Source organism: Nansenia antarctica, assembly GCF_963989245.1.
Source record: "Nansenia antarctica genome assembly, chromosome: 3".
Lineage (NCBI taxonomy): Eukaryota > Metazoa > Chordata > Actinopteri > Argentiniformes > Microstomatidae > Nansenia > Nansenia antarctica.
In genome coordinates this window covers 79,100,081-79,128,061 of record NC_137688.1, presented here as the reverse complement: position 1 = coordinate 79,128,061, position 27,981 = coordinate 79,100,081, and the positions used below count along the sequence as shown (strand labels likewise).

At 42.9% G+C, this 27,981-nt stretch overlaps 1 protein-coding gene across 1 annotated transcript; it reads left to right on the top strand.

The window, feature by feature from the left end:
* The first annotated feature begins 202 nt into the window (after positions 1 to 202).
* On the top strand, positions 203 to 20,846 carry pudp (pseudouridine 5'-phosphatase). The gene is made up of 4 exons (XM_080525692.1): positions 203 to 299; positions 944 to 1,162; positions 1,857 to 2,086; positions 19,792 to 20,846. The coding sequence occupies exons 1-4, from the start codon at positions 227 to 229 to the stop codon at positions 19,966 to 19,968; spliced, it is 699 nt and encodes a 232-aa protein (XP_080381818.1). The 5' UTR covers positions 203 to 226; the 3' UTR covers positions 19,969 to 20,846.
* Positions 20,847 to 27,981: the final 7,135 nt, after the last annotated feature.

Genomic DNA, 27,981 nt, shown 5'->3' with positions numbered 1-27,981 from the left:
CTACAGCTAATGTTGCTGTCAAAGGGGTGCGTTCGTAAACACGCTCTGAAAATCTGATCAACACTCATGGAATGCCTCTTGTCCAAACAAATGACTTGGCCCCTTTGGTGACGCTTTCAGAGCAAATTTACGAACGCCGCCCAAAATAAGTTGTTGAAGCTATGGTTATGGTTGTCCATCTGGGTTGAAAGTTTAGGCTGGCGAAAAAGCTCCGTGCAGCGCGAACATGTCAACCACTACCAGACTGAGCTTTGCACCTGTGACCCATGTGCTTTTCGACATGGATGGATTATTATTAGGTTTGACAACCCCGCAATGTTGATTTGAAAACGACGATCATGACACTGACTGAGACACGAGTCAGCACCGATCAATGGCTGTGTGCTGCCAGCCTGTGACACTGTCACTGACATGCTGTGTGTGTGTGTGTGTGTGTGTGTGTGTGTGTGTGTGTGTGTGTGTGTGTGTGCGCGCGCGCGCGCGCGCATGTTTCTTTCTGTGTGTGTGTGTGTGTGTGTGCGTGCGCGTGCGCGTGCGTGCGTGCATGTTTCTTTATGTGTGTGTGTGTGTGTGTGCGTGCGTGCGTGTGTGTGCGTGTGCGCGCGCATGTTTCTTTCTGTGTGTGTGTGTGTGTGTGTGTGTGAGAGTGTGAGAGTGTGAGTGTGAGTGTGAGTGTGAGTGTGAGTGTGAGTGTGAGTGTGTGTGTGTGTGTGTGTGTATGTGTATGTGTATATGTATATGTATGCATGCATCTTTAGTTACTACTACTTTAACAACACACCACTATGAAAAACCAAGTGCTAGTTTTACATGCATATATCATTATTGCTTGGATCTGGACTTTAACACTCCCAGCTAGGTGCAGGTCAGATGCCTGGGACACATGCAACAAGACAAGCCTAACGATTGAGTGTCTTTCATCCCTCTGTTTTGATTTCAACAGACACAGAGCGGCTGTACACGGTTTCATTCCAGGAAATATGTGACCGGTTTGGGAAGAAATACACGTGGGATGTTAAGGCCACAGTGATGGGCAAACAAGCTATGGATGCGGCTACAATTATACGGGACACCCTTGACCTGCCGATGACGCCAGAGGAACTTCTCCATGAGGCTAGGAAGATACAGGAGAGGATATTCCCTTCAGCTAAATTGATGCCAGGTAAGTAAGTAAGTAAAATGTATTTGTATAGCACCTTTCCCAGACCAAGGGTCACAAAAGTGCTTTACATATAGAGAACATAATAAAGAAGAAACATAATAAAACATAATAAAAGAGCGAAAGTCATAGCAGGTTAAAACAGGCAAACAAGTGAAAATAAGAACAAGTAACAGACAACAGGTGTACAACAATATCAACAGGACACAGAAAGACAGGCTTTTGGGGCTATCCAAAAGCCTGTCTATACAAGACAGTCTTTAGCTGTTTTTTAAAAGCCTCGACCGAGACCGCTGATCTAAGACCCAAGGGAAGAGCATTCAATGTAAATTCCAAAGCCTGGGAGCCACGGTTTGGAATGCTCTATCACCCTTGGTATTCAATCTGGCACGGGGGACAACCAACAAACCCTGGTCAGAGGACCTGAGAGACCTACTGGGGCTGTAAGGACGCAGTAGGTCACAGATGTAAGCAGGTGCCTGACCATGGAGGTACATGTTTTGTGAAAAGACAGCCCCCCCCCCACACACACACACACACGCTCTCACACAATTTTTTCCAAACCTGAAAATAAAGGCCTATTCTCACCTGTGAATTTCAGATTGCCAAACATCCTTAGATAGGGTTAATCTGGTGATTGCAGTACCTGTAAGTTCTTTTTAAATTGCTGTCTTTGTCTTTGTGCGTGTGTGATCAGGAGTAGAGAAGGTCATCAACCATCTCTGTAAACATCACATCCCCATAGCCGTCGCAACCAGCTCAGCGGGAGTGACGTTCCAGATGAAGACCAGTCTGCACCAAGCCTTCTTTGGCCAGTTCAGTCATATTGTCCTTGGGGATGACCGCGATGTGAAGAAGAGCAAACCTCAACCAGACTCATTCTTGGTGTGCGCCAGTAGATTCAGCCCTCCTGCTTCTCCTGGGAAGGTAAGAGACATCGTTGTGGACATTGGTAGGGGCGGCTGTGGCGCAGGAGGTAGAGTCGCCGTCTAATAATCACATGGTTGGCAGATCAGCGGTTCGAGCACCGCCTGGCCACATGTCGAAGTGTCCTTGGGCAAGACACTGAACCCCAAAATTGCTCCCAGTGAGTAGGGTTGGGTACCGTTTGGGTTTTATTCGATACCGGTGCCAAATCGATACTTTAAAAAACGGTACCGGTACCGAAACGGTACTTAAATCGGTACTTTTGATTGGCGGGGTGGTCACTGACGCGATTTTCCGCGTGCACGCCATTAATGCCGAGCGGTGATGTTTTATATAGAAGGTGATCAAATACCAACATATCCTGACGCTACAGCTGCAGCAGAACATGGGGAACCCGCATATAGCACTGAATGTGACTGACAGATACGCCCAAGACACACACACACAGATAATCAGCTCATTGAATATGAAGTACACAAGAGTACACACAGAACCGGGAATACAGCACTGAACAACATTCGTAGAATATAAACTTGTGACTGACAGTCACATACATACACACACACACACTGAAAGATTATCAGCTCATCAATATGAAGTAGGCCTACATGAGAGTACACGCACAAAACGGGCTAACATTACTCATTAACTGTTGACACAAGTCAAATCACTGTGACAGTCAGATGGAGCATTAGGTAAACAACCAACAGCAAGGTAATGCATATTATCAGCTGAGAAAACCAACGTATACCTTTGATGACATGATGAGCCCTGTTTACCCGTACCTCCGCCGTTCTGTTCGTGATGATTTTAGATTATTTTTGCACCGCGCATATTGCCCTGTAATAAGAACATGCGACCACAGCTCCCTTGTGTCTCGTATTGTCCAAATGTTCCCTGAATTTTAGCTGCATGTTTTTCCAGCATGTAAATCCGTTGTCTATAAAAATTCGACTCCAATTCTTTTCCCCTGCCAATATTGTGTCGTTGTTAAATCCAAATTTCACGCTAAATTCAGACCAATTACAAAACTGTTTTGCAAGCGCGTCGCCTCGCGCATGTTGAGAGCGATTCAGTCTCGATTACATGAACTGAGTGGAACTTTAACAGGCGATGTCACGTGCGGTTGACTGTTGCATGTAACGTCCATTTCGGACACCAGGGGGCGAGAGAGGAACCGAAATCTCCGTTGCAATTCGGTTCGGTAGGTACCGAATGTAAAGTAACCGGTACCATACCGGTACCGGTTTTCGGTACCCAACCCTACCAGTGAGCGGGCCGGTGCCTTGCATGGTAGCTTGCCGCCATTGGTGTGTGAATGTGTGTGTGAATGGGTGAAAGGCCGCTGTAATGCGCTTTGGAGCAGCTTTGGAGCAGCTAAAAAGGCGCCATATAAGTGCATTTACCATTTACCATTTGGTAGGCCCACTTTAGAGGACAGGAATTTTTGTACAGATTATTTTGAAAGGTAGGTAAGCCTAAGGTGGGAGCCTGTCAGATATCACCAACCCTAGATACATTCAAGAGGAAGTATTATGAAGACACAAAAAAAAGGTGATGTAATGTTGTTTTTGACGATCAAAGATCGGCGTCGTTATGAAGAAAAAAAGAACGAAATGGGGTTGATCAGTGTCCTTTCAGGGCCTCAATCAAAATTCAACGAACGACCCCACCCAACGGCCTGAGATGTCATATCCTGACATACAGCTCTGGAAAAAAATTATGCAAAAAAAAAAAACGACTGACAACATTTCTCCCACATTCCAAATCAAAAGTTTTGAGCATTTAGAGCATTTATTTGCACTGTCAAAATTACAAGAAAAAAGATGCAGTGTTTTCAGACCGTGAATAATGGCAAGAAAACATTGTGCACAATACTATTGTTTTAAAACTTAGGAAGAGTTCAGAAAGCAATATTTGGTGGAATAACCCTGGTTTTCAATCACAGCTTTAATGCGTCTTGGCATGCTCTCCACCAGTCTTTCACGTTGCTGTTGGGTGACTATGCCACTCCTGGCGTAAAGATTCAAGCAGCTCAGCTTTGTTTGATGGCAAAAACAAAGAGTCTGGAGGAGAAGAAGACCTTAATGACCTCATGTTGGATGGTGAGTCATTGTTTGCATAGCCTAGTAGTGCAGCATAACGCGATAATCAAGGGAGTATAGCTTGGGGAGTTTGTTTATAGGCCCCAGTTGAAAGTTTAAAATAATTCACAAAGTAACAGATACAGTGCTTGAGCTTTTGCTGCAAATCGGTCTGCAGTATTGTCTACCTGTTTTTCTTTTTAATTGTTATTATTATTGTTGTTTTATGATTATGATTATTATTTTTGTATTATTGTTATTATTACTATTATTATTTATGTATGTATTGTTATTATCATTTATTTTATTATTATTATTATTATTATTTTAATTATTATTATTTTAACATTTATTGTTATTGTTATTGTTATTATCTTTGTAGCAAGTTCAGGTGACCACGGTCACCACAGATGCATTTTCTTGATGAGATATGAAAGTGCGACTGAAAGGGAATCGACAGAGTGTTCAGTGGAATAACGAATGATGATGTGTCACTCCCTGGCTTCTCTCCGTGACAGTTTTCTCTAAGCACCACAAGAGAGAGATAGGGGGGGAGGCACAGAGACAGCCAGCGTTTCAAGGAGACATGAGACAGAGACTGAGAGAGAGAGAAAAGGGGAGCATGCATTAACACACCATGTTCCCATCCACAGAGCCACACTCGTTGTCATGAATTCACCAGAATCATTGACTTCCTTATCGCTTGTGGTGGGGTTGTTCTCTATGTCCCTGGCGGCTGTGTTTTCTATTAACTCTTTAAATATGCAGTATGTAACATTCATTCTTTAAATATGCAGTATGAACATTCAATCTTTAAATATGTAGTATGTAACATTCAATCTTTAAATAATAATAATAATAATAATAATAATAACTTATATAGCACTTTTCCTGCAAACGTTGCAGCTATAGGCCTATATGCAGTATGGAACATTCAATCTTTCTCATGGTCTGTTCTGTGTTCAATCAGTAGTGATCAGGGAATGACAGATTTTATTCACGAACACCACTTTGTCCCGAAAAGCTCTTTCTAAAAGAGCGTCTAGGGGTGACACAGGCTTGTTTATTGGCCAGGGTTGTTCTAGGTCTCTGGTAGCTCTTCAAATCGTGCTTGCATGCAGAAACACAAGCGCTAATGTACGACACTGCAAGTTCATTTCGGGGGCTATGTTATTATGAGGGAGGCCGTTGTTAGGGAGGATGTTGTCTGGAACTCGCCTCGGTGGCCAGAGATGGCAGATTTCCACGGGTGGACAGACGGAATATCTCGCCCTTGTCTGTACATATCACACTGTACATATATCTGTCCACACGTTTATGGCTTTTGGACCATGCACTGTTGCACTGTCGAGATGCCAAATGCGTTTCGTTGCCATTGTACTTGTACTCTGCCAATGACAATTACATTTAATCTAAATCTGAATCAAAGACGATTCTTCATGTTATACTCATTAGACATTTGGCCTTTTTTGGCTTCATTCACTGTAACTGTACACGACAGTAGTCCTACCGTAATGTCATGTCATACAGTTGATCAGAGAGAATTCTTTGTGTACTCAAAGGCTAGCTCTCTATAGTAGAGACTAGGCATGTCTGGGGTGGTATACTGTACTGAGCAATATTCCAGAGTGCTTTAAACTCTCTCACAGGTAAGTACTGGCACAGCCAATACATTATACGTTAGCCAATACAAAGGATAGGAAATAGTCCACCACCACCTCCATGGGGAACTGATTCATATAGGGAGGGTGGGGAATTCTGCTGTCATAAATCATAAATCACATTAGGCTACACCGTGGAAAGGTTGAGAGCCTAGATATTCAAATCAGGTACAACTAGGATATGAAATAGTACTATACTACTCCAACATGAAATCGGTCAATTATTGCACTGCTTGTCTCATAGATATTCAAAGACAAAAATCGATTAAACTGTGTTAAATAGATAGTACGGTGTTAGACTTTGAACGTGTGATTGGCAGTGAGAGATGGTTCTCCAGGTTCTCTTACCCTTGGAATTGAAGTATTGCTTTAGAGCAATATGACATTCACTGAGCTAGACAGGAAGCACTCTGTTAAAGAGGGGGTAAAAACAACTAAAATTATTTACCTGGTTTAAAGACTGGGCGCTAAGAGTTAGAGGCTTAAGAAAGACACTCTCACAAAGGTCGGAACGAGAGTCCATCTCCTCTTGTCTTGGAGCTTGGATCTGCAGATAATGATGGTGGAACAAGCCCTCCCCCATATTGTGTGGTGGCATTTTAACTGTGAGGGCCCGTTGAGACCTCCGCTGTGCTGATGCAGGGATCAAGTCATATATGGAAGCAGCTGCTATAATCCAACAGATAGTATTCAGTCTTTCTGCACAAACAAACAAGTCAACGCTGTTTCTCAATTTAGCACTCGCAGCGTGACACACGTTTTGTGCCCAGTGTGGGCTGAAATGTTCAGGGACCTAAAAGGATTTGATGTATTAATTAGATTAGATTCAACTTTATTGTCTTTGCAGAGTACAAGCACCAGACAACGAAAGGCAGTTTAGCATCTAACCAGAAGTGCAAATAGTGATATCAAAACATGACAATGATAGTGATAGGTACAGTATGGCAAGTACGGTAGTTTAGAGTGTGCCCTTGGGTAAGGCACTTAGCCCTCAGTTACTCCAGGGGGAATGTCCCTGTAATTCGTAATTGTAAGTCGCTTTGGATAAAAGCGTCTGCTAAATGGCAAAATTATTTAATTATTACAATTATTAGAGGTATATGCAGTAATGATCTATGTACAGTTAAGGTAGCTTATGTACACTATGGTATGTACAAATGTATAAATAGATTCCATATCAAAAAGAGGTATGTGCAATGTGCGAAAATATGGTATGTAAATGCTAAATGGACTGCATATAGTGCCTTATTCCAAAGCGCTTTACAATTGCCTCTCATTCACCCATTCACACACATTCACACACCAATGGCGGCAAGCTACCATGCAAGGCACCGGCCCGCTCACTGGGGGCAATTTGGGCTTCAGTGTCTTGCCCAAGGGAAAGGACACCTCGACACGTGGCCATCGAACCACCGACCTTGCGATCACTAGACGCCGGCTCTACCTCCCGAGCCACAGCTGCCCCCAAAGGGCATGTGCAAAGGTAGTATCTGTAAACAGCAGTAGTGCAAAGGGTAAATGATGAGTGTTCACAGTGGCTGAGGGGGTGTGTGGGGGGGGTGGATACCGAGAGTCATTGTACCCCAGGGGGTTGTTCATCAGAGTGATAGGTCTGTGAAAGATGCTGTTCTGGAGCCTGCTGGTGCGGGACCTGAGGATCCTGTACTTCCTGAGTCTCTTGGGCGGTAGGGGTTCAAACCGATTGTGGCTGGAGTGTGAGACGAAAGCCTTCTGCCATTATACACCAGTCCCATGTGTTTTTAATGGTGTAGGCCTGTAGGGCGGCGGCTCTCTTTGATTGGACAAACTGGACAGCGTGTGTTTATGCTAGCTGTATGACATATTCAATATTTGAGCTTTGTAAACTTCTAATGCCAAATATTATGGTGACGGTGATGCCTTTAGTGCAGAGAAGGTCAGCTTTAATGCCACTTGATTTAATGCCACTTGCTTTCTACTCAGCAGAAATGACTGTTTTCATTTTTTTATCTAGGGATGCCAAAGTATTCTTATGAACTTACATTCAGACACAGTAGACTGTTGTTATGCTTTCCAACTATTTTTAGTTGAGCTCTTTATCGACACTGACTTCATCTAAGGGTTTAAGCCTGCTGGGTGCTTTTTAGTCCACACACAGCAGAGGAGAGGGAGTGTCTGAGGATCAGACGTTTTGTTGATGGGCAGCTTAAGAATATTGATCACTAATTTGATTCTGTTGAAAGGAAATGCCACTTAAACATGCTTATAGGAGATCGGATTTGCAGACAGTTAGTCATCAGTTTTATGACTTCCAAAGGATGGCCACAGTCTTGGCTCTCTGGATAATAATAACAATTATATTCAATTCAGTGATTTGACTAATTTCCGCCTAAAAACCAGACCCAAACTAAACTACTTATAGCATTAGAAATCAGATGCTTAAAAGCAGGATGCCGTTTGATAACACCTTGAGGTTTTGTGTGGATATGCTCAGGTCATAGTTCAGAATAACATACTACACATGACAAGGAGTTAAATCCATCAATAATCAAAATAATAATACAATTAAAGCAGAATTTGGACCTATTTATGGGCCTGTCTATCTTACCTTCGAGCTTTCACTTCTCTCTATCATTAGTGTTACGCTGAACATGGACAATGCTGGGTGTCTTGACGCTCTTTGGATTAATGTCATTTTGCCTGTGTCTGACCTGCATTTGATTGAAGTGAAGCATGTCATTTAGCTCTGTCCTTTGACCACACTGTATGCTACATTTTCGGACATATGTGTTTATATCCTTGTAAATTAACGACACATAAAATAGGTACGTAAAGGTCAGCACTCGGCCTAGGTGTCCTAGATTTTAGAAAGGGCTTTGTATGGACCGAAACCACTCTTCACCGAACTGTCTTATCATCATCTAGTTCCTCGATCGCTACTGGTTGATCATGGCTGTTGCTCTATTTCAAAGGTCAAATCTTCACACTGGACCTTTTAGGCCTCTAGCAGCCAAAGATCGGATGCATTCCTGTTTCCTGTCCATGTACAGTGTTCTGTCTTGAAACACACATTTCATACACCCCGCAGTGTATGTGTAACACACAGATGACACTTTACACATGGCCTGCTCAGTGTGCCCTAGGCTCCAGAATCATTTAGAAGACGCAACAGGCAATCTGTCAGTGTCGCTTATTAACTCAACGACCCCTATCACGTGTGATACACACACACAGATTGTTAGGCTGTGGTGTTTGTGATTCTAATATGTTCTTGCTTCAGTATAGATACTGTAGTTTCAGCGTGCATTCGTCAGGGGGGGGTGGTCTTTATGTTTCATTATAAAAGGCATTCACGGCTAGACCCTTAAATGGGCAATCTGGGATTACGTGTAGTTCATGTGTAGTTCAGTGTGTTTCTAGCACGTTCATGTTCTATCAGCATGTTGTGAATGGACTTTATTGTCATTGCTACAGTACAGGTACCAAACAACGAAATTTAGGAGGGGTGGCTCCCCTGGTGTTAGGAAAGGGAAAAAAAAAAAAAAAAACACTTAAAAAAAGCTGGTTTACATAAATAAAGGCTGGTTTACATAAATAAAGGCTATGTACACTATCCACTGTACTATACTGTACAGATAGACGACTAGGGTTGTCATATTGCACAATAGTATTATTTCACATTTATTTAAAGTGTCACAGTTTGCAGGCTTGAAATGTACATGTTTGTGCCTCAGCACTACACCTGATTTTTTTTCAGTCCAGCAGCTGCCATCAATCCGTCCAGACTGTCCAGGGCCCAGAACCTAGGTCTTTGCTGTGTTCAGGGCCTGGACGGCCCTGTGGTAGAAGCTGTTCTTCAGTCTGTTTGTCCTTGCGGCCAGGGTCCTGAACCGCCTTTTCGAGGGCAGCCTGGTAAAGTGTTCGTACCCAGGGTGGGTTGGGTCCCTGGAGATCTTGGAGGCCTTCCTGAGACAGTGTGTGTTGTGATGTGCTAAACATACAGATGCTAGATATGTTACATAACAATGTTCTTTGTTGTTAGCTGCTAGCTAGGAAGCGCAACGGAGCAGTCTGTTTTGACCGATCTTTCACTATTTGGTTTGAGGGGTACCAACATTCAAATAAGCGTCTTCTTCAACTATTTCCAGATTTCAGATGTATGACACGTCGTTTGAAAGTGTACAATCTGTACTTTCATAATCTGTTAAAAAAACAGACAAATGACCTGACAAAACACCAGCTCCTGTCACATATGCCCAAGGCAGGGAGGATCAATCTCTTAAAGATGCAATACTTGGAGAAATGTTTTGTCGAATTTATTATTGCCAAATGCCATTATAAGTCCATCCATCCAAGACATTTCCTTCTTTTCGTAGAGTGCTCCCTTCGAGGACCCGAAATGACACATTGAAACGGAACTGAAGAATTAACTAGTCTCTGGCATTTCTACAGTACGGTGTGGGACTGTATTTATGGCTAGGCGAGAGCTTCTCTCCTCCGTAGGACAGAATGAGACTTTTAATTATATTTTCCCAAGGGCTGTCAGGTCCGCTCTATTATTAGAGGTCTAGCCACTGTATCACATCCTGTAGCTTCCTGTGTGAGGATAAGAAGTAACGTAGATACACAGGATTCAATCATGTTGTTCTTAGAGGTACACTTTATTCTCTGTTTTAAGTGTCCAATGACAGTCCTGTCAGGAGTGTAAAGTCCCTCCTCCTGCAGTTACTGAAGTGATGTGTGCTGCCAAGCAGGCCTCGGTATCAGATCCATACAGCAGCAGCATGCTCTCTCTGTGCCCTGTCACCTCCCCTTAATACACGTTTGTGGACAGAGTGTGTGTGACAAGTCTTGGCCGTCCTTCTTCTCTTCTTCTCTGGCCACCGACTTGAGTACACAGTGAATACAGATTCAATTGGTCCTGATGAATCTTGCATGTGTTTGGATGTGTGCCTTGGGTACAGCTTGTATACATCTTCCACCAGGAACTAGTTAGGCCCAGGACAGAAGGTCATGCCAAAGGAGAAAGGAAGCACTTACTGTATCTGTTATATAATGCTCTGAGCAAGTGGCGAGTTCAACGAGTAATCTCCCACAGTTCTGGGACTATTGGCACCAGCGGGGCTGCCAAACAGCCTGGGCTGCCTGTGAGCGTGATGTGGTCTGCTGAAGAATTTCCCCCTTTCACAGTTGGTATATTTTCCATTTTAGGTGATTTTCGGTGGTCGGTAATGCAGGGAAATAGGCAGAAGAAGCTAATGTTACAACATATTTAGAAAAGTGGACAAATACTTACCCAGAGTAGTGGATACATAATTACCCAGAAGTATCTGTATAAAACATTCTGTTTTGTCATAATGAAAGTTTGATTAATGCTCCATCCCTCTCCATATAACTAGTCACACGTCCATGCCCACAGGGCTATCTCTGAGAGGCCTCATGTAAGAAATGAACCAAGGTTGGCAAGCAACCTTGGCTGTTTACCTTGAACAAACTGCGCTCTTATGATGACTACCAACTCACCCAAACATGAAGATTTTTTTGATTACATTTTTGCTATTTTTAAGTGTCATAGCAAAGGTTCTGAATAGTTATGTACATGAGGTATGAGGTATTTCAATTGTAATTCATTTACTGACCTGCCATTGGTCCCACCAGACGCTGGGTAGCTAACTGGAAGAGGCACAGCACAGGGGCATATAAAACACGTAGAAGTGTAAAGTGTGAGACCCCTTACGTAGGCTACGGCGTAGACGTGCGTAAATTCGACGCAGAAGCTTAAATCGGCCTTTAGTCGACTAGCGACGTGTCGTTGATTTTCAACAACGCAGAAATGTATTCCCATTTTTCAAAAGAAAAGTCCCATCATTACATCAGAATCCGGACCAAAGCATTAGAACAGTGTCACATCTCGTGATTATCTGCCAGGCCTGTACTGCAGCCATCTTCAGTTGTTGTTTGTTTTGAGGACGTTTTTGTGAAACGCATGTTCAATAGGATTTAAATCTGGAGATTGACTTTCCAACTTTCCACTTTTTGGGTCTGAAAACCTCCCACCTCCCAGGTTTTTCCTGCATTGAAAAGGTTTAGCTTTTAGGTTTTTTTGCTCCACCTAAGCTTTCTAGGAGAAATCGTAAAATTATTATTTTAAAAATAAATGTATTGCTGCAATACGGTCATTCCAGCAGCAGGTGTTGCTAGAATATCGTTACCTTATACGCAATACCCGTGGAAGATTAATTTGTGCAGAGCTATTTACATATTTAAATCGTCTGGCTCTAGTTATGGCACGTAATACTGTGTCATTACAAACGTCATAAAATAAAATTTGAGTTGTTTACTAAACATCGGCGCCTTAACGCGGCATTCGGTTCATCCCGCAGCTGCAGTTCTGCTTACCAAAGGTGGCCTACTAGGTGCCTCGCATTCCACGCCCGTTATAAGCCTGCGAGCCGGGCTTCTTACCCAAGTTTGAAGATAGGTTGAGATCGTTTCAGCCCCAAGACCTCCAGTCATTCGCTTTACCAGATAAAACTACGACTTCGAGCGCTAGCTATCCTGTGGAAAACTTTGGAGGGAACCAGCTACTAGATGGTCCGATTAGTCTTTCGCCCCTATACCCAGGTCGGACGACCGATTTGCATGTCAGGACCGCTACGGACCTCCAACAGAGTTTCCTCTGGCTTCGGCCAGGGCAGGACCCAAGCATAGTTCACGTCTTTCAGGTCTTATCGCACACGCTCATGCTATAACTTCCAGACAGAGCGGGTGTTTTAGTTGTTGGAGGCATTTGCTTGTACTTGAGCTGACAAGATGTTTCTGTATGCAGAATTCATCCTGCTGCTGCTGTCAGCAGTTACATAAACAATTAAGACAAGTGAGCCAATTCCAGTGGAAACCATACATACCACACCCCCTGGATCATAATGTGACAGATGAGATGGTACGCTGTGGATATTGGGCAGTTCCTTTATTGTCTCCACGCTTAACTTTTTCCAACACTCTGATACATGATAGTCTTTGTCTCATCTCATCTATAATAATAATAATAATAATAATAATAATAATAATAATAATAATAATACATTTTATTTATGGGTGCCTTTCAAGGCTCTCAAGGACACCTTACAAGACAGTTTAAAACCACATATCAAAACATTAAAATCAACAAAGCAAAATGAGATAAAAACAGCAAAATCTGATATAACAACAAACAAAATACAGGAGATCAAACCAAGTAAGCCATTGTGAAAAGGTGTGTTTTAAGACAGGATTTGAAAGTGGTGAGAGTGTCAATATTGCGTAAGTTGGGTGGCAGAGAGTTCCAGAGGCGGGGAGCAGAACGGCTGAAGGCTCTAGATCCCATAGTAGTTAGGCGGGCAGAAGGGATGACAAGTTGGTTGGCAGAGGAGGATCTGAGACTACGGGAGGGAGTGTGAGTAAGAAGGAGTTCAGAGAGGTATGAGGGTGCTAGGTTATGGAGAGCCTTAAAGGTGAGAAGGAGAATCTTAAAGTGAATGCGGAATTTGATGGGGAGCCAATGAAGTTGTTGGAGGACTGGAGTGATATGGTGAATGGAGGGAGTTCTAGTGATGATGCGTGCAGCTGAGTTCTGGACCAGCTGAAGTTTATGGAGACATTTGTGTGGGAGACCAAAAAGGATGGCATTACAATAGTCTAAAACGGAAAGTAACCAGGGCATGGACAAGAATGGCGGTGCTGGAGGGTGTAAGTGATGGACGGAGACGATTAATGTTGCGTAGGCTGAAATATGCAGACCGAGTGACATTGTCGGTCTGCATATTTCCACCTGTCATCTGTCTCATCTCACCGTCACCTGACCCGTCCTGTTTCTGCAGCTAACTAGTGGTTTGTACCTTGCAGTGAAGCCTCTGTAATCCTGCTGGTGAAGTCTTCTGCGGCTGGTACTCTCTTCTGAGCTCACCAGTGTCTTCTGTTGATTTTGGTATGTTTATGTTTCTAGTAGATTTGTTTCTGATATTTCAGGCTCATAATGGAAGGCTCATGATAACTTTCGTTGATGTCTCTTTGATGACACCAAAAGCAGACTCCAAAGGCAAATACAAAGCCTAGAATAAATATTAGACATTGAGAACTCTCTTATGACTGCACAAATGATATGACAGAACACATTTAATGAACTAGAAACTGAAAGGTTGGGATAAAAACACTGACGAATAGAGAAAGGACTGGATGGTTAAGAATAGAGTTATATATGTATTCCCCAGTACAACTTCACACAGTTTTGGACATAAATGGACATTGATAAAGAAGACTCTACGCAAAGTGACACATGACCAACTAACACAAGTTATAATTACGTTATATCTGAAATATATTTTAAAGTTAATAAAGATTGATAATGATTTGCTCATCCCTGTGTGACACACACTCGATCATATTGGATCCTAGATTCCATTAAGAATATCCAATAGGCTACCACCATGTTCTCAAGTTACAATGAATCACAGGGAGGTTACACTTTGTCCAATACCTGAAGCCGATGACTCGATATTGATCACCTTTCCCAATGGAAGATCAGATGATCACTGCCTTTGTTTCAGCCACATTTAAATCACCTGGCTGGCACCACCAAATGTGTCTCCAAAAAACACCTGTCAAGCCATGTCCCATCACTTTTGGGTACTGTGAAATAGGGGAACTATGCATAAAATGTGTACACACATACCATCAAATAAAAGCTTAGAGTCCCTACTTTTACCTAATAGTGATTGTTTTATAAAAAAATCCAAACTTTTGGAGTGTAGAGCAAAGAGAAGAAAAAATATGTCACTATCCCATTACTTACGCAGGACACTCTATTTCTGTGGAGTCGGAATCTTAAACAAATCAAGGCTGGTAGTTCAGGCAAAGCAGTGGCATGCTAGAATGACCATAACTGACCGCCCTCTCCCATTTAGCCTACCTCAACCCTCAACTCCTCTCTCAACTCCCGGTCAAGTCCTGCATCACCTACAAAATCCTCTCTCTCACCAACAAATCCCTCCAAGCTTGCGCCCTCCAGTACCTAACTGACCTTCTCTGCCAACACACCCCATCCCAGAACCTGCGGTCCTCAGACATGGGTCTGCTCTCCACCCCCCGCACCAACCTACGGACCTTCTGGGACAGAGCCTTCAGTGTGGCTTCAAATCAGCCCTCAAAACTTATCTGTTCACCAAGGTCTTTGGCCCCTAGTCTAGTTTTGTCTTTTGTCTTTTTGTTTTGTTTGTTTGTTTTTTTCTGTTCTGTCTGTCTGACTTTCTGTCTGTAAAATCTGTAAAGCGTCCTTGGGTTTGAGAAAGGATAATTATTAATTATCAAATAGGCCTAGTGTAAACAAATAAAAGCAAGACTGGCTATTAATTTAACAGGCTAAGCAACTTGATCGACGAATAGTAACCTGCCTCGCACAAACTGTGCTCTCATCATGACTCCCATCTCACCCAAATCTGATTTCAAATAATGCTACTCAACAAAGTAAGGTCAATTCATTCATCCAGAAAAAAATCAAACAATCACTCATGTAGTCCACAAACCGGCAACTTTTGATTTGATCAAGAGAGGACCTTTAGGATAATGCTCATTTTGGTTTACAAAAATAAACATTGATTGATTGTTTACGAATAACAATAGTAATTACAAAAAATGTCCTTGGACTGCTAATGAACCAAATACACACTACAGCATGGGCCTTAGCAACATGGGCCTTAGCAACCCCTAACTTGGATAGAGAGAGACAGAACGGAACAGGAGGCAAAAATGCCTGATAGTTAAACCTTTTCTGTCGGCTATTCTTGCATGACTTTGAAGGGTTGTTCCTTCCCAGGATCTGCTTTCCCCCTTTGTCACAATATTATTGTAAAAATGTCTCGGCCTAAAAGTAGAATGACAAGAAGTGCAAGGAATCAGATTCAATAATCTTTGAAGGTCATGCTAAAGAGAGGCATCCCAGGCTGGCTCCCGCTATCATCGCCTTTATCCCCCAAATACCCTCAAATCCTTGAACTGCTTTAGAACAATACTGTGAAATAAAACACAGTTTAAAATGAATGAACATGTATCAGATAAGCACTACTAAGCTATCGGATGGCCCGCTGTCTGATGTCCTGCTCTCAAACTGTCCTATATGAAAAAAGAAGAGCTGTAAACGCACACTTCTATTGCCACTGGGAGAGACGGGATGGACGGGTAGGAGAAAAAATGCCTGGAATTACATAATAATAATAATAATAATAATAATAATAATAATAATAATAATAATAATACATTAGACTTATATAGCGCTTTTCTCGACACTCAAAGACGCTTTACAAACAGAAAAGATCAAGTAGTGACATGACATATTGGGAGGGTTTTTCATAACCACTGCCATTGTCTACTTTCCCACTTTGTGACAGTGCTATTGTGAAAATGAAACGGTACTGTGGGGTATAACATATTAGATGCAGCAGGTATCCTAGAGGTTAGACAGGCTAGCTAGCAATCAATAGATCGCTGATTTGGTCCTGACCCCAGGACAGAGCCGAATGTGAACTGGTGACTGGAGGCTTCCTGGCATCCTATCTGAGGTGCCTACCACTGCTGTTGTACCCTTGAGCAAGGCACTTAACCCCCTAATTGCTCCAGGAGCCACGAACCACGCTGACCCTGTGCCTGTGCCTGTGTTTGTGTTGTGTGTCTGTGTGTGATTGACTTGAGCAGTTGAGCACAATTTAACATGCTTCCTCTTCACGCGCTTTGAGTTGCATTTCATGTACGAAAGGCGCTATATAAATAAAGTTTTACTTACTTTACTTACTTCACTCCTAGAAAGAGTCAAACAAAAATGTCATCTAAAATGACAGGAAAAAGTTTGGATAGCCACATGTTAAACATCTAAAGACCTATATCAATATACTGGGAGCTTCGCAGTTTCAAAAGTGACGCATGTGGGCGTTTTCTAGACCCTTAGTTCATGGTTGCCACGATTGTCCCTGTCACTTCCATTGTAACCTTCACTTGCCGATAACAAAGTGTATTCACCCAAAAAAATTCTGTACCCTACCCTAGCATCCAATCATTTTATAAACATGGATTGCAGTTACTTGAACATTTTGCATGATTTATGATATCCACTCCACTAGTCGGAAAGTCCGAATCATGACCAGGAGCAAGTGGATGAGATTGCAACATTGTTGCATAAATTATTTCTCTGATTTGCGTTCTCACAGCCCTTTATGTAAACGAAGTAACACATGCAATCGAAGCAACAGACGTGGTAGTTGATTGGTCAGAAAAATTGAAAATTCCCAGTTCGTCCCGCTCTTATCCAGATCAACACGCATGCGCTGTTGTTTTCTTATGGACAGCCTCGATGCGTTGTTTCTAATCGGAGCGAAACCACCCTTTTCAAGCGGAGCAATTTTATCCTAAACTCTGATTCCAAGTGAAGCAAATGTTCTAGTGAGAACACACCCTCAATAGAAGGAACCTAACTAGATTAGCTCCCCCAGTTAGTAGTCATAGAGATTGCTCAGGTACACTTCCTTTGGCTACATCCTGAATGATCTATTATGTGTGACCCTGGCCTTTATATAATCACTGTGCCTCTCACTGCTACGACTTCCTCCACCGTCAATAATCCTGGGGAAGTAGGAGGCAACATGAGCTCCAGTGCATTTGTGTTCTGTTTCTCCTCCATTACAAAACAGGCATTGGAAGCGGATTAAAAGGTCGTTTGCCTGGCTCATTGCATAATTAAGAGTTTTAATTGCTCCCAATCAAGGGAATTAGTGAGGCCCCTTCAACTGCGGGCTCAGTATTTCCGCAGCCATAGTCCGTCCCCTGTTTACAGGCTTAGTGACATCACAACAGTCAATTAGGGATTTCCACAGAGGACTTCTTGAGTAGGTTCCATTTGTTCCACCTGAGTAGAGGAGAGGCAAACAAAAGCCTTCTAGAAGCTTCTGATAAGCTCCGTAGCACCTCTTGAAGCCGGGTCTCTCTTGCTGTGTTTCCTATGATATTATCACTATAATGTATGACTCTCGGTGGACATGTTTCAAAGGCCGTTGAACATTGCAAAAATATAGTATTCTATGAATGTCTAAGTATTCAGCAGCGGCAAGAGGAAACAGCAGGGGCAAGACAAGGTGATTTGTATAACACATTTCATAACAGAGGCTATCCAAAGTGCTTTACCTACAGCACCTACAGCAAGTAGAAATGCCGTAAGAGGAGGCAGTAATATTGAATTACCAATGTTAAAGCCAGGGTATGCCTATTGTAGTATGAATGTGTCAGCGCAGCATGAATACAACAAGCATACAAAAGAGAGGATGTTAGCACTGCTGGCAACAGACCAAGACGGAAGGCCACCCTTTCAATCACTTAAAACAATATATATATACTGTATGTAACGGTACATGTGGGATAATGGTTCATGTTGGCATTTCCGGGGACATGGCAGCATAAAACGTTGACTTGGTACATGCTGGCATGTCTAACCCTAACCCTAGTTTTACCACACGTACCATATTCCCACAAGTACATATGCCATTTAGCTGACACTTTTATGGGTTAGTGTTAGTGCATACATTTTTTTGTATCCTGCTGTACTTTCAAGACGAATTTCACGTCTTTCTCATTTCCGAGAGGTGTCTGTTTATATCAAATTGTGACACATATGGTCCCAGCAGGAATTGCACCCACAACCTAAGCGTTTGTTAGCACCATGCTCTACCAACTGAGCACGGAGGAGCACCGACCAACATTGAAGGGCATTTCATACGGCGATTAAACCAGTGGACCTAGACGTCTTTTGAAGCTTGTGTTTGTAATTGCTTGGCTTAGAACTGAGAACGCAGGAAGCACAAGGCTGTTGAGGCCACGGATGTGGGAAGTCTGTAGGCTAAGTGATTGAAAGGGAGGCCTTCCGTCTTTCTCTGTTCCCAGCAGAGCTAACATGTTGTCCTCGCTTTTGTATGCTTGTTGTATTCATGCTGTGCTGATGCATACTACAATAGGCATACCCTGGCTTCAACATTGGTATTTCAATATTACTGCCTCCTCTTACTGCATTTCTTCTTTTAAAGCGCTTTGGATTGCCTCTGTTGTTTGAAATGTGTTATACAAATAACCTTGCCTCTGCTGTGTCCTTGTGCCGCTGCTGAATACTTCAACATACACTTTGGAGTAGGACAAAAGAAAGATTCCTACACTCTCTCATGCTTTCCCTGGGTTGTAAGCACTTTGAATTGCCCCTGTTGGATGAAATGTGCTATACAAATGAACTTGTCGTGCCTTGCCTTGTAGTTTAACGATATGCACTGTGTCTACATGCACTGCAGATGAATGTGGTGGATGGACACCTCTTTCTGTAGATTGTGAGGAATATGATTTGTTCCTATGAATTGAACAATCTCAACTAGTTTGATCATAGTATAAAAAACGGCTCCTATAAAGTATAAATATAAAGATGATCATTTAAGTTGACATGACATTAGAATGATATGTCTATAGGAACTTTGATAATTCATGTTGTCTATGCCAGCGTTATAGTGTTACCCGTTATCCCTTCAAGTTGTATTGTTACATCACTTGCGTCTTAGGCTTCGGTTCCTGACATTGCAGCACAAGACAATAAAGCAATAGGCATAATTCAGGATAAAAAAAGTGACATCACAGGTACATGTCTCTCCGTTGTTAACTGAACATTTTCAAAGTGCTCACGGTTACTTTCATTAAACATTATTGTACACTGTGGTGGTGATTAGCGTCTATGCATATGTAAACATGACATGTGGTCACAAATGTAACCAACGACTGTCTCATCATTAGAATCCAGTACACAAATCAGTCTGTCTTGAAACCCCTCTACAGACGTTTGACACAGTAGAAGTTATGATTCATGGTAATATGAACTTATGGTTTATGAACTTTATTTTATTTGGAATCCCTCTGTTCTTTCCTGTGACAGTGCCTGGTGTTTGAAGACGCTCCTAACGGGGTGAAGGCAGGCCTGGCGGCGGGGATGCAGGTGGTGATGATCCCTGATGAGAACCTGGACCGTGGCCTTACCCAGGAGGCCACCCTGGTGCTGAGGACCATGGAGGACTTCCAGCCAGAGCTCTTCGGCCTGCCCGCTTACGATTAACCCCCCCCCCACCATACCCTTTATACCCCCATCTCACCGTCTGAAGAGACAGTCACAATGCACTTGGTTGTGTTGAAAATGTTATGAAGTTGTTATGGATATTTTATGTTTTTTTGGTTTTGTCCAATTAATGACAAAAGAGATTTAATCCAAAACATAATGACAGCTCAGTTCTTTGTCTGAACCCGTTATGCTATTTGTCTCTCAAGCAGCCCTCTGGAAGTCCGTTTGAGCCATTGTTTGCGGCATTTTTAGCAAAGACCCAACCCTGCGTCTTAACGCCCTTGAACAAATGTCCTACAAACTGCACTTTAAGCTGTTGGAATCTTGTTTTTTTCCCCTCTTATCCTTATATTTTTTGGCCCCGTTTGCTTTGAACAGGCCTATTGAAATGCCAAAGACACCTCCCCAACATGGTGTGTAATCCAATAAAGAGAGTGCGGGAAGTCTTGACTCTTTCATCTTCACTCATGTTTGCCCTCTGCAGTGCTGGAATTCACATGTTCCCTCTTCCCTGAGAAGGCTTGAACAGAAGCCCGCTGAAGCCCTGTACCCCTGCCGCTCCCCCAGGCTGCTCAAATAGGATTTCACTAGCGTCCCCCGCCCCCCCCTCCACGCTGCCGTGCTCTTTCATCGCCAGAGGAGGGGTAATCTCTGGGGCTTTGCCTCTCGTTCTCATCACTCAGACATTTTACATGTCATTTACTGTACCTTCTGCAATCCTGAAGTGTGTGTGTGTGTGCGTGCGTGCGTGCATGTATATCCTGTTTGTGTTTGTTTGACGGTTTGTTTGTATGTGTTTGTGTATGTTTGCACAAGTGTGATTGTGTTACAGCATGTCTTAATAGTGTGGCTTTCAGGTAGAGGGAAACAATGTCATCCGGTGGTACTATTGTTATCTAGTATTGTGTTTGTGCAAATTCATTTTCCATTATGGTTTCAAATAAATGACTACCAAGATGTTTTAGAATGGTCAAGAATGAATGGTAGAAAGAGATATCCATAGTTATGAATTGTTCAAGTGAAGATCATTGTCATGATATTCAATTTGTGTTACTGTGTTTCGAAGGCTTTGACATCGATATTGTAAAGCGTCCAAGCATAGAGGTTGATTATTTAAACACATTTATGAGCGGTTCCTAAAACATAATGGGCCCCGATTTGCTGTTGAGCAACACTAAGTCTTAGTGAGCATGGCCACTAAGTTGGTCATTTCATTCAGCAACGTTTCAGTTATGCGGAAAGTAGGTCCATGGCAATGAGTGGGTGAAGATCATTTATCTATCTATCCTCTCTTTCATCTATCCATTCATCCATCCATCTATCTATCCATCTATGCATCCATCCATCTACCTAACCAACAAGGTGGCAAAACATGTCTGCGTGTCTTGTAGACATTTCAGCTTGGATGTCAGCCCACCACCTCAAGCTCAACTTTAACACTAGAACAGTCGTGCCTTTTTACCTACTAAAAGAGCCCCCTCTTTATTTACACACAACGACCACTAGTTGGCCGCTTGTAAATTAGCCTGTTTCCTACACAGAAAAACTGCAAAATAGCTTTATACTAGCTTATCCTGATGTGATTTAGAAAATGTAAGGATACTGGGTGGTAGAACGCACATATCTAGGAAAAATCATGAAAGGAGGGTCCTGAAATTTGATTGAGTACAAGTTTTTTTTACCCACAGGGGTCAAATGACCCCTCATGGCTGATTAAGTGTTGACTGAGCTGCTCTTCCTCCCTGGGAAAGTGTGCCCTCTCCAAGACTTCAGTGAGCAGAGAGAACTCTACTCTGACCTTCTCCCAGACAGCCAAGAATCTTGGGGTGATCCTTGACGACCACTTATCCTGTGCGGCGAACATCAACAGCACGCTCCTGCAGATGCTTCCTCTACAACATCAATTAATAATTTTGCCATTTAGCAGACGCTTTTATCCAAAGCGACTTACAATTACAGGGACATTCCCCCTGGAGTAACTGAGTTACTGAGTAAGTGCCTTACCCAAGGGCACACTAGTAGTGGTGTGGCTTCAGGCGGGATTTGAACTCACAACCTTCCGATCACAAGTCCAACTCACTATCCACTAGACCACCACTACCCCACTAACATCAGAAGGATACGTCCAATTGTTTACCAGTTAGCAGACACTTTAACAGGGACAATCTTTGTCAAAGTTTGTGTTGGTGGGGGCAGATGCACTTTGCGGTGACAATCCGAAATGACCAAAACAGTCTTTGTACATGGTTTTAGTGATGTGCAGCACTCTGTTGTTGAATTATGGCCCAATGTGTTGTCGTTGCGGCTCGTCTTCTAGTCTGGTGCTTAACGTCATCCTCACTGTCAATGTCTGTGCTCAGGTCCAGAGAGAGAGGCGAGCCGTGGAGGGCTTGGGCAGCCCTGTGGCTATGTCCCTTAGTGGGGGCCGCAAATCACCAGAGGCCTATGAGGATGATCCCACCCCCTGCACCGGGAAAGTCAGCCAAGCACAATGACATCAGAGCTTGTGTCTGTGCATACTTGTGTATGTAATCCCAGCCTACCTGAATGCCTGAGGCAAGGCCCCGATACTCACACTTCTCCGAAAATTAGGATTCTCTCCCTCTCTGCCAATCACTCTCTCCTTTTATCCCGGCAAACCCTTTTCAAGTCCTAATTCAGTCAGAGAGGGGAAGAGATAGCTGGCTGACATGTTTCCCAAGCCCTGTCCCCACTCGTGCTGAAGACTGATAGGCAAGGGAGGCTGAGGGCCACATTCATCTTCAATGTCAGGTTTTATTCTGGATGTTATCAGCACTCAGACAACCGTCCCTCAATAGGGAAGTTGGAAAAACACTGGTGAAGAGGAGACATTGTATGGATGACCTCATTTTGAACATTAAAGCTTTTCTCATCCTCTTACTCACTGCCAAACCCCTTCTGGTTGAATGTGGAGAAAGCTGAATGAGAAAGCTCATCAGATAACACAGACAGTCCTTTTACATTTTCTGTGTCATTCAGGCTCGTCTGAGACCTGCGCTATCAAGAGATATTGTGTGGCTGTCATATTATTGAAAAAGCAGGAAGGAGTACTATGTCTTTGGGGATTTAGACTATCATCTCCAATGTAAAAGAGAATACAGGTGCCTTAGCAAAGGAAAAGATGACTTAAAGTAAACAGATAAAGGAACTTGTTTGTTATTACTCTGGGGGCGGGGGGGGGGGGGGGGGGTTCTCTTTACTTTGCAAGGGCGAAACAACTAGTCTGTTTTTTTTGTCCTCAAATACATTTCTTATCCAAAAGTTTCAAACGAATTCATCGCTATGCAAAGAGCAGTTAAACTGTTAGATAGATATGCATATTCCAAGTTGTTGGGTGTGTGTGTAAAGGAAATGACTTCACTGTGAAATAATAGTCTTAATAGAATCCTCTTTATTCATACTAGAAAGACCTAAACCAAACAAATAACTGCACTGTGTGCAAGGTGGATACCCATAAATGACTTACTTAAAACCAGACTTGATGTGGATGTTTTTAGGCCAAAGGCCTTCCAAAGTCAGCCTATCTCTTGAGCGCAGGCTGTATTTGAATTGCCGAGAGGGAGAGGCACAAAAGAAGGCCACGATCTGATTGGAGAACTCACTACGGATGCCATTTTGTATTCAAGCTCCCAAGTCTGTAGCCTTAACTAGAAGATATGGAGATGGTACTTTGCAATGGCTACAAGACTCCTTCAGAGATGCATATACACATAAAAACATATTTGTATTCATCTTTGTGTGATGAGAGAATACATCCATTACAGGAGCAGGTGTTGTGTTCTAAATGACAATGTTAAAAACATATTTTCGTTAGGCAAGACCCTGGGCACAAGTATGCGTTGAATAGAACAATGGAAGATTAATCTATGTGCAATATAGCTTAATAGAATTAGGAATGTACTTCCCTGGCCTCCGTATTCTGGTGCTATTTTTGGTGTCGAGGGCAAACATGGAACATTGGTTTAAATTAGAATTACATGCATATTTTATTCTAACCACATCAAAATGTAATACCATCATATGGTTTTAATTCCAACAGTGCGCTCCAGTGACTAATTCAGAGTGGGAATTTATTCATTATTTAGTTTTTAATCACACATATGATTAGTCCTCCTTATATTCAACATACTATACAAGATGTTTACATAGAAATGTCATAGAAATAATGATATAAAAAACAATTACTGCTTTGACAAACTCTCTCTCAGGTATTATGGTTTATCAAACCACTGTGTAGGAGGGCATTCTGATCTTACTCTCGTGGACTTTTAAAGGCCAATGTAAGGGAGACACAGCATTGTTGTGTCCAATTCGCAAACACAAATCAATAGTAATTTAGGGAGACATGGTGGCAACAATGTAATGTACAATATCATATTTCATGCACTGTAGAGTGACAATTTCTGCTTATGAGGTGGTAGCATAGTACATGAAAAGTTACAGAAACGTTTCCACCCGAACGAACAACGCCTTGGCCACTCGCAGAGGGTCAAGATCCTCTGACCTCTCTGGTCCTTCCACCGCTACTCCCTATGGACCTATCGCTAAGCCACGCCCCAAAATAGAAATTGTCCAATCATATCACAGCAAAAGTCACTACAGGCAGAAAACTCGGACAAACAACTCGCTAATATGTGATGGTGAAAAGCGTCTAGACTAAATAAGTCAATGGATGTCATTCAGTCACTGTCGGTCAGTCAGTCAGTGTCAGTGAAGCGTTGTTTGTTTGTCCGAGTTTTCAAAGGGGGCGTGGCTTAGCGATAGGTCCATAGCACAGAGGGAGAGGCACGTTAGGTACTGTCCAAGCTAGGCTTGTGATATTATGTGTTGATGTGGCCAAAGGATGAATCATGAAATCACAAGGTCTTGCTCAGAGTTTGACAGTTGAAGATGTAGATTTATTCCACACAGCTGATCGATCAGGATGCGCAGCTTCATGCAAGGCTACGAGCGCTTAGTGTCCTCTCAGTACATGTTTATATGCCCAGATTTACAGCTGACTAAGTGGTCTGCTGTCCATTGCAAATCATGTTCTTCTGACACTTTGCTGACATTACTGGTCCATACGTACATCGTTTTTGAGATGTTTCTCAACTTTTCCCTGAGAGACTCAGTTCCCGGTTGCTATGGCAACAAGTAACCTGTCCCTGGTCAGTCTAACTATACCGGTGTCCCACTGACCGTGGTCTCTACATCTGGCTCAGGTCCAGTTACAGAGAAAAGCATCAAAATTGACTGAGTGGTCAGTTTAAATAGTACAGAGCACAACTGAAAATACATCATCATAACAGGTTGGAATATTCATAATTAAAACCAAGCTCATCTGAGTTTGGATAAGTGTCTCACTGAAGAGCCGTAAAACAGGTCTCCCATATAACACACACACACACACACACACACACACACACACACTACCCAACCTCCCTATCTCCTCAAAGGGCCATCTAAGAAGTCCCACATTAAAAGCAATGAAAGCAAATTAAATATAAATCAATTTAGCACACATATATTTAAGGAGTGCAGCGCTGCAGTAAAGTGTCCTCTGGGCTCAATAAAAAGGGCCTTGGGCGTCTCAATGTATAACATGTCAGGACCTCCGGCTGCCCTTGATCTATTGCATTATGTATCAGTCTGAGTGGCTGTGAGCAAACACACATGTACACACACACACACACACACAGAAATGTGCGGACTGTCCTACTCTTCGATATCTTTCGTTTGAAATGTTACCCCTCGTTGTTTAGTTTTGTACGATGATGCACCCACTGTAACCAACCAAATCATTTACATTCGTACATCGTACATTTCTCAATGGTGCTGTTGGTGGCCCTGTGTGGAAATCACTGACAATAGTAAAAAACTAAATGTTCGTTTTTTTCCCATTTTAAGTTGAACAACTGAGGGCAGAGTACAGTTTGTGAAGATGTGGCTTTCTCCCATAGGAATAAAGGGACCATGCAATTGTGCCTGTTTTATCCAGCACACCACTCTTCAGAATCTTAGTGCAAGAAGGGCAATGAGGTGAGGGTTCTCCCTTATCTCTTTCAGAGAATGTACTTATATACATTTCTTTATATACAATGTGTTTCTGACAAACCTCAATGTCTAAACACGCATCTTTGAGGTCGACCCTAACTCCAACCAATCACTTCGTCCATAAACCCTCCCCCGCCCTTTGTTTTGGAAACACAAGGTGACGGCTGTCAAAACCTATCTGGGGTTCATCCTCCGGAGACACACGGATCACATCCTTGGCCAAAAGAGAGAGTTTGGGGTTGTCCTCCTTGTACACACGAATGCACCACTAACTGGCGAGGGGACTGCTGATGGGCTCTCATGGGCATGCCTATGTGGGGTGATGTGCTGGGTGACCAGGGGCACGATCAAGTACGGCAGCGGTTTTTAAACTGGGGGGGGGCACAACCCCCCCGGGGGGGGTCACCAAAAGAAGGGGAGGGGTCGCGAGAATTTTTATTTATTTCAATCTATCGTTTTTTTTATTATTCAGAAGCCTAGATGCACAATTGAGAGTGTTTCCATTCTGTTCCTCTGAGACAAAGACATGGACCGGATGCTCTACACCAACTTACATCTGTCCCGCTTTATTAAAGAAAACAATAGGCTGAATGCACGAGTTGCCACCCAGCTAAAGCGAAAAGATGAACCGGTGGCTGCAGAAAAAGCCGGTGAAATGTTCAGAAGAGCCATTTACAAGTGGCTCTACTGTTCCTACATGATAAAACTGGTGAGAATAAGAAAGAGCCTTCCACTAAGCATCGGCACTATCAGAAAGAAGATGAAAAAATGAAATGGACCACCCACAAAGTGAGTTCAGCGGTGATGTTCTGGCTAATGAGTCAAAATGAAGAGGAATCTTGAAACCAGACATCCCGATGATCGAAGTTCATAAACCTGTGCAGTTCTTTCGGCGAAAGGAAACTGAACTGCTTGCGCAAAAGAGCATAATACATGGGCAAGCTACTTTACCCACCAAAGCTCTAGCAGCTTCATACACCGTGGCACACCTGATTTAAATGTGGATGTAAATGTAATGTAGATTTTATTAACATTTACATTTACATTACGCTCTTCCACCTCTGCTAGCCGACTGACACTACCGTCTCTACAGGGAGGCAGCAGTCGCGCTACCCGGTCACGGCTTTTCACCTGTCCTGCACTTTCCACTGCTGTCAGAACTGCAGAGTCACTCCCTATCTTCCACCTCAGACTGAAGACCCATCTCTTCAGGCTACACCTTAACTGTCCCTCCTGAAGACCCATCTCTTCAGGCTACACCTTAACCGTCCCTCCTGAAGACCTCCATCTCTTCAGGCTACACCTTAACTGTCCCTCCTAAAGACCCATCTCTTCAGGCTACACCTTAACTGTCCCTCCTAAAGACCTCCATCTCTTCAGGCTACACCTTAACTGTCCCTCCTAAAGACCCATCTCTTCAGGCTACACCTTAACTGTCCCTCCTGAAGACCCATCTCTTCATCCTACACCTTAACTGTTGCTCCTAAAACCTGTCCATCCCCTCTACCCCTCTAAACCTCTGAATGTAATAAGAAGAATTTAAATTGCAATTCAATATTTTAGACTAAAGCATCCATTCTCAATTATTGTTGGCTCAAGGAATATAATAAGAAAAACGTTGGATGCATCATAATAACCCATAAAGAGTTCTGCACTGGGTGCCAGATTTGAAATGGAATTGCATTGTAACCTATGGAGCAGGGTGATAAAAGTGTCCATTATCAGAATCAGAATCACAATTATTTTATTTGGCCAAGTATATTTGCACATAGTGGAAATTGACTTGGTGAGGTTGTTGGAAAGGACATTTTCAAAATGTCAGTTTTATTTCCCTGTTTCCATCTTATAAGATGGGTTGACAGTGACTATGGGCAGAGCGGACCATGGCATATGCTCTTAAATATGTGACACATTCCGGTGAAAAGGTCAAGATGTCGACAGAAGTCGCATATT

What these genes read in the sequence shown, in the direction of transcription:
- pudp (XM_080525692.1), top strand. Translation starts at nt 227, where the DNA reads ATGTCAACCACTACCAGACTGAGCTTTGCACCTGTGACCCATGTGCTT. An exon ending in CATGGATGGATTATTATTAG is followed by an intron (nt 300 to 943) that starts GTTTGACAACCC and finishes TGATTTCAACAG; the next exon opens with ACACAGAGCGGCTGTACACG. An exon ending in TTCAGCTAAATTGATGCCAG is followed by an intron (nt 1,163 to 1,856) that starts GTAAGTAAGTAA and finishes GTGTGTGATCAG; the next exon opens with GAGTAGAGAAGGTCATCAAC.